Source organism: Aotus nancymaae, unplaced genomic scaffold, assembly GCF_030222135.1.
Source record: "Aotus nancymaae isolate 86718 unplaced genomic scaffold, 86718_ANA_hifiasm-v0.15.2.pri h1tg000030l, whole genome shotgun sequence".
Lineage (NCBI taxonomy): Eukaryota > Metazoa > Chordata > Mammalia > Primates > Aotidae > Aotus > Aotus nancymaae.
Genome location: NW_026988443.1, coordinates 38,330,628 through 38,338,047, shown reverse-complemented (window position 1 = coordinate 38,338,047; position 7,420 = coordinate 38,330,628). Strand labels below are relative to the sequence as shown.

The 7,420-nt window shown below is 49.9% G+C and overlaps 1 protein-coding gene across 1 annotated transcript; it reads left to right on the top strand.

Annotated features, from left to right (window-relative positions):
• The first annotated feature begins 2,564 nt into the window (after positions 1-2,564).
• Positions 2,565-6,773, top strand: LOC105726495 (large ribosomal subunit protein uL13-like). The gene is made up of 3 exons (XM_064382973.1): positions 2,565-2,605; positions 6,100-6,321; positions 6,374-6,773. Exons 1-3 carry the CDS (start codon positions 2,565-2,567, stop codon positions 6,771-6,773), a joined length of 663 nt encoding a protein of 220 aa, XP_064239043.1.
• The last annotated feature ends 647 nt before the right edge of the window (positions 6,774-7,420 follow it).

The following is a 7,420-nucleotide window of genomic DNA, read 5'->3' as shown; positions in this document are numbered from 1 at the left end:
CTGTGCACAGTCCCCTATAATCCAGGCCCAGCCACCCCAGCCGGTCTCTAAGCCTCTGGCTGTGGGCTAGTTAGGAGGAGGCTCTCCCTCTTCCCAAGCTGCTGTTGGCCTCCTAGAGCTTCTGGAATCACACAGAGATGAAGGTCTCTAAACATCTACCAAGGGCCAGACGTGGTAGCTCATGCCTGTAATCCCATTACTTTGGGAGGACGAGGAGGGCAGATCTGGAGTTCGAGACCAGCCTGGCCATCATGGTGAAACCCCATCTCTACTAAAAATACAAAATGAGCTGGGTGTGGTGGTGCATGCCTGTAAACCCAGCCACTCGGGAGGCTGAGACAGGAGAATCACTTGAACCCAGGAGGTGGAGGTTACAGTGAGATTGCACTATTGCATTCAGCCTGGATGACAAGAGCAAAACTGTCTCAAAAATAAATAAATAAAAATAAATAAGAATCTACCAGGATTCCTTATGTGGATGCGCAATTTGACATGGCAGGTCAGAGGCGATGGCTGTGCTTGCTATGTGTGGCCTCGCTTTAGTGAGGACTGAGCCCCTATTCCTTCGCTGGTGTCAGGGCCCAGTGCCTGTCCAGGGCCTGGTGCAGCTCTATCATCCTGTAACAGACAAGCGCAGAGCACCTTCTTTCCCAGGCTTGTGCCCTCACCGGTCACAGGGCCGAGGAGCTGGGAGGACAGTGGTCTGTGCAGGACGGCTCAGGTCCCAGAGGCCTTCGCTCCAGTCCCAGGGGACAGGCTGTTCAAAGTGTGGCTCTGTCACCCAGCTGATCCTCTGACCTCTCCCTTATCTTCAAGACCAAGGTCTCAGCTCCCTTCTCTCTGAGTCTTAGCCAGGACTGAGTATTCTGAGGGTCTCTCCCTCAATGAAATTGGACCATGAAAATGATAAACCCTTGAGCTATTCCGACTCACCCACCCTCTGCCTTGCCATCGGCTTCTCTACTCTCTGAGCTTCTAAGGAGGATCTGGCTTGGACTATTTTAGGGTATGCTTTCATGAAGTAGAATCTGAGGTGAGTCAGAGAGTGAGAAGGGCTGCAGGTTCCTGAACACAGACACACCTGGGAAAGTGAGGCTTTCAGCGAGGCTCGGCGAAAGACTCTATTGCTGGGCCCCTGTGGCCTCTTCACAGCAGTGGAAAACTAAAATAAAGACTTGTGCAGCGTTTCTCAGACAGCAACGCCATCCCGGGACTGCCTCGCATGGCTCCCAGCCCTGCACACCCTCTGCTGCTAGTATGGATGGGGCAGGAGTGCCCTGGGAGAAGGGACGCTCTGCAAAGTGGGGGTGGGGGAATTGCCGATCTACGAAGAGGAGAGAAACTCACTACATACCCTCGAGGAGCAGATATAACAGCACAGAAAGCTGGCGTCTGCCAATCACAAATTGTGTGACGCTGTACTGAGTCTTCCAAGCTGCAAGCACGGTGTGGTACTCCCAGTCACTGGCACAAAGCTCCCCGTTCACTGCTGCGGCACTGTAGGGTCCCACATTCATTTCCTGGGGCCATTGCAATAAAAATACCCCAGAGTGAGGGGCTTGAAGCAGCAGACATTTACCCTCTCACAGTTCTGGAGGGGAGAAGTCCAAAATTAAGGTGTTTGCAAATCCATGCTCCTGGGAGGACTCTTCCTGCCCCTGCAGCTCCTGATGGTTCCTGGTGATGCTTGATCCTTGATGTTCCCTGGCTCCCAGCTGCGTCACTCCACGCTCTGCCTCCATCATCACGTGGACTTCTCCCCGGGTGTTTCCTATCTATGAAAATTACCTTCTTAGAGGACCCTAGTCATTGGATTTAGTGCACACCCTAATTCAGTATGACCTAATCTCCACTTGATTACATCTGCAAGGAACCTGTTTCCAAATAAGATCACATTCACAGACAGCGGGCGTTAGGACTTCCACACATTTTTTTTGGGTAACCTTCCCATGTCCCCTGCCTTTATCACTTCTGTAAACTCTGCCCTGGCACCTGACCACCAGCAGCTGCGCTTCTTTGCTCGAGAGCTTTCTGCTGCTGCTGGAATTCACACTATCACCCATTCCAGGGAATTAGCACCACTGCTTCTCCACCCCAGGAGTCCCCAACCATGAATGACAGGTGTTGATATATAAATCCCCAAGGCCCCTTTGGGTGGGAGGACTACAAAAATAAAACCCCCAATTTTCAACATTTGCTCATATTTGGCAACGAGACAAAAGTGGGATGTGGACTGATGAGCCGGTCAGAGGATCTGGCTGGAATGTCAGTTCTGCCTCTTACCAGCTGTGCGACCTTGGGAAAGTTCATTCATTCATTCAACAAATAAATATTGGTAGGGTGTGCCAGGCAATGTTCAGGATATGAAGGAGTCATTGATGAGCAAAAACAAACAGTTCAGGCCTTCTTGGTGCTTACAGCCTGGAGAGAGAGAAAGACAAAGAGTCACACAGATACACATACCACAATGACAGACGCTCTGAAAAGAACAACGTGTCATGAAAGAAGAAACCAGAGCACCAGGCCAGGTGTGCAGGATTTGAGCGGAGCTCTCTGAGGACGTGATGTCTGAGTGGAGATGGACATACCTGGAGGTGTTCGCCAAGTGAGGGAGCGGTGCGGTGGAAGGATGGCATTTCCGCCAAAAGCAACGGCACAGACAAAGGTCCTGGGGTGGAAGGGAGGCCAGCACATCTCAGAAACCGCTTGCGGAGCGTTATTTACTCTTCTGTTGAGAAATGAAACAATATATACGAAATGCCCACCTTTCAGGTTATTGGGAAAATCGAATGAAATACGGCACAGGAAAGTGCCTATGAAACATCCTTCTTTCCAGCCTTGGGAAAACCTTGCAGGGGTCTGAAGCTTCTCATCCTGGAAGCGGGGTGGGGGTGTGTGGGAATTTATACCGTCCCCAAAAACAATTACTTCATGCTGCCTCTTTATTTGCATGCAGGTCATGTGCCTCTTAGGTATCATTTCTTGGGGCATTGTTTGCTTTAGTTTTGAGAATTAGGAGTAAATTATGCAGGCTTCCTGCCAGACCTTCTAGCAAAGTTGTCCTCTGGGTTTGGGGACTTGCCCGAATCCTGGGGCTTTACTTACACAACGCTGCCCTCTGCTGGCCGCTGATGGAGGTCTGGGCACCGCTCTTGAGCAGGGCAGGACACAGTACCATGTGGGTAGCCTTCATCCTGGCTTTTGCTCTGTTTCTAGGTGGAGATGGGGCTTCCGCTCACATTGAACAGTCAATGTACTTCCCTTCCTCTCTTCTCCATTATTCCTTTCACCCAATAAATGAGTGCTTAAGCTCCACCCTAAGCATGGCACATTCATAATCTTACTGCAATCTGCACACAAACTTGGAGGTAATTACTGCTATCCCTTTCTCAGAAACGAGTCAGGAGGCTTGCGGTGGTCAGATGACTTTCCCAAGATCATGAGCAGTGAAGCTGGAAAGCAGGGCTGGCCTCAGGTGCCTGTGACCTAGGCACAGGGCCCTGTGCTCAGTTTAATGCTCTGCTGTTGACATCTTGAAATTCTTAATAGTTTTTGAACACAATACCTTGCATTTCTTGGCCAGGCATGGTGGCTCCTGCCTGTAATCCCAGCACTTTGGGAGGCCGAGGCGGGCAGATCACGAGGTCAGGAAATTGAGACCAGCCCGGCCAGCATGGTGAAACCCCCATCTCTACTAGAACTACAAAAATTAGCTGGGCATAGTGGCGGGTGACTGTAATTCCCAGCTACTCGGGAGGCTGAGGCAGGAGAATCGTTTGAACCCAGAAGGCTGAGGTTGCACGATCGCACCACGGCACTCCAGCCTGGGCTACAGAGAGAGACTCGGTCTCAAAATAAACAGACAAACAAACAAATAAGCAAAACAACCAACCAACCATGCATTTCCATTTTGCACTGGGCCCGGCAAATTATGTGTCCGTTCTGCTGTTAGAGCTGTGGGTTCCAACCAGACCTCCTTCACTCCAACCCCAGTGCTTTACTACCTCCTCTGGGCTCTTTCTAGAAGGCACACCTGGCAGCTCAACGTTTAACTCCCAAGATGGCGCTCCATTACCTACAGGATAATGCAGCTTATTTCTTAACGCAGGGATTCTCACCTTGGCTGGACACCCAGGGGACGGAGGGCTTTGGGCATGTTGCCCAGAATGCTGTGGGTGGGCCCTGGCATTGCTGTGTGTCAAAGCTTTCCAGGTGAGTCTAATGAGTAGACAGACTACAGCACTATTGGTGTAGGGCCCGGCATTGTTCCTGACATTCATTGGGTGTTTAATAAATGTTTTCCAACTTTTTAGAGAAATGAATTGACTGGAAGGCTCACGCTGAGAATTAAACTGAGTCATGAACAAGAAGACTTAACTTTGGGTTCCATGTTTGCATCAAACTAGGAGCTCAGAGTTTGCCAGGGAATTGGGGAAGCTACCTGGGGCTGGTTGGAGAGGGAGGGAGAGTGGGAAAGACTTGGAAATTAGGTGTACCTTCCTGAATATTTGGACCTTGGTAAGGCTTAAATTTACTTTGCCTGGAAATAGCACCTGATCCCACTGAGGTAACTCCCCTCCCCCATCCTCAACTCCAGTTCTTTGATGAGTGGGTTAATCCCATGTCTGGTCTGTGTAGGGCGCTGACCCAGGCCTGCACAATCAGATTATTCCATTCCTCTCAGCTGGCTTCCGTGCTTGGCTCAGAGATAAGCGTATACCCCAAACCAGACTTATGATACGCAACCTTGGGACACTGGCAGGAACTTTGGCCCCGAGAAGCTGTTGTTCTCCAGGGGTTGGGGCCTGAAGGGTTTCAATGCAACTGGAACTGCTTGTGGCCATCTTGAGGGACTATGTTAACTTCTCTTCCTGGGTCCACAAGGGGCGTGGTTTCAAAAGCAAGAACTTCTTAGCTCCATGCCTCCATTCACCTCAGCTGGGAACCTAGAGTTCTTTGTCTAACTTTCCCATGCGTGGGCTAGCTAAAATTTCAGGTGAGTTCCTTTGTTTAAAAAAACCGCCAAAAGCCCTGGAAGGAGGGGCTCTGCTGTGGGCCCAAGCAAACAATCTAGGATCAGAGTCAAAGATCAATCACTCCAGAGGAAGTTTGAAAGAACTCCTCTCACTGGATAAGAACATGAACGGGGCGGGAATAACTTCAAAGTTAAAACTCCACTGCACCTTACCTGCGGGGATTTCCCTCTCTGGGATCCCCTCCCACAACAGTGGAAGCTGTTCTCTCTAATTCTCTCTCTTTCTCTCTCTCTCTGCCTAATAAATCGCTCTCTGCAAAACTCTTTGGGTCCATGATATTTATACAAACGGTAAACCCACTGCACCTCCAGGGCCTCTTCCCCCATTCCCAGGTGAGGGGAGGCCAAGAACCTGGGACACCCGGTTACAATCTTACCATGGTGGCAAAGGCATCACACAGGATGATGGAGTTGACTGGCAGCAGCCATTCTTGATGAATTTGACCAGCTGGATTCAGCAATGTCTGAATTTACCCCAAACTCCTGCTTCCAAGTGTCAAGAAATGCCGTTTCTTGCTTCAGTACCTTGCAGTAGATTACTAGGCACTTGCAGCTGAAAGCAAACAATAAGGAATGTAAATACCCCGAACAAAATTCCCTGTCCCTTGGTTCCTTAATCAGCCTACAGGGGATTTGCAGGGAGTCGACTATTCAGTCCGGAGTGAGAGATGCATTCAGGGAACAAACGGGGCTGGTACCTGCGTCAAAATCTTGCCTTCAGCCAAGATGGCAACCTGACATCTTTCTCCCCCTCAGTGCAATAGTAGACCTTTGATACTGACTCTATGGGATCCATTTTTTTCCTTTTTTGTCTGACCACAGCTTTACAGGATATGCATCTATCCAATGGTCAAATGTCTGCTGAGTATCTACTTTGTGCCGGCACCGTGCTGGTACAGCCAGGTCAGCCCAGAAAAGCCAGTGCAGTCCATTAGACAATTTTCAGAATCGTAGCTGCAGAGGATGGAAGCATTCTATTTATTCAATTATTATTTTATGTAAGCACTTGCGATAATATTTAAACCCAGTGCACACTTTAATAAACAGATACGTGCTTTCCCAAGGCAGCTGCCGAAGACGGCGGAGGGGCTGGTCCTGGTGCTAGATGGTCACGGCCAACTCCTGGGCCGCCTGGCGGCCATCGTGGCTAAGCAGGTACTGCTGGGCCGGAAGGTGTTGGTCGTATGCTGCAAAGGCATCAAGCTTTCTGGCAATTTCTACAGAAACAAGTTGAGGTACCTGGCTTTCCTCTGCAAGCTGGTGAACACCAACTCTTCCAGAAACCCCGACCACTTCCGGGATCCCACCACTTCCGGACACCCGCCACTTCCGGGCACTTCACCACTTCCGGGCCCCCGGCCGCATCTTCTGGTGGACCGTGCGAGGCATCCTGCCCCACAAGATCAAGCAAGGCCACGCTGTCCTGGACCGCCTCAAAGTGTTTGACGGCATCCTACCGCCCTACAAGAAAAAGCGGATGGTGATTCCTGCCGCCCTCAAGGTAGTGCGTCCGAACGCTACAAAAAAGTTTGCCTATCTGGGGCGCCTGGCTCACGAGATTGGCTGGAAGTACCAGGCAGTGACAGCCACCCTGGAGGAAAAGAGGAAAGAGAAAGCCAAGATCCACTACCGGAAGAAAAAACAGCTCATGAGGCTACGGAAACAGGCCGAGAAGAACGTGGAGAAGAAAATTGACAAATACACAGAGGTCCTCAAGACCCACGGACTCCTGGTCTGAGCCAGATAAAGACTGTTAATTCCTCCAAAAAAAAAAAATAATAAATAAACAGATACGTAGTAGGTACCCAAATTTTACCACACTAGTCGTGAGACAAAACTGACAAAAAAGAAACGTACCGTAATTTTTTTTTTTGAGACTTTTTTTTGAGACAGGGTTTCACTCTTGCTCAGGCTGGAGTGCAGTGGCACGATCTTGGCTCACTGCAATCTCCGCCTCCCAGATTCAACTGATTCTCCCACCTCAGCCTTCCAAGTAGCTGAGATTATGCAGGCATGCACCACTACACCTGGCTAATTTTTGTATTTTTTGGTAGAGACGGATTTCACCATGTTGGGCAGGCTGGTCTTGAACTCCCAACCTCAAGTGATCCACCTGCCTCCCAAAATGCGAGATTACAGGCATGAGCCACCGCATCCAGCTGGTGCAATAATTTTTGAAACAAATTTCAGCTGTTGGTGTTATTGGCAGGGAAAGATGAACATTTCCACAAGGAATCTAATGACAATGCTGGCTTCTTAAAGGGCTTTGAATGTTGATAACACAGGTTCTTTGAGGACACTTTGCTTTGGAGACATTGGCCCATCTCAGGGGGTTCCTGGAGCCCTCTTCTCCTGGCAGTCTCTTGTGACCTGTGCCATGCCAGA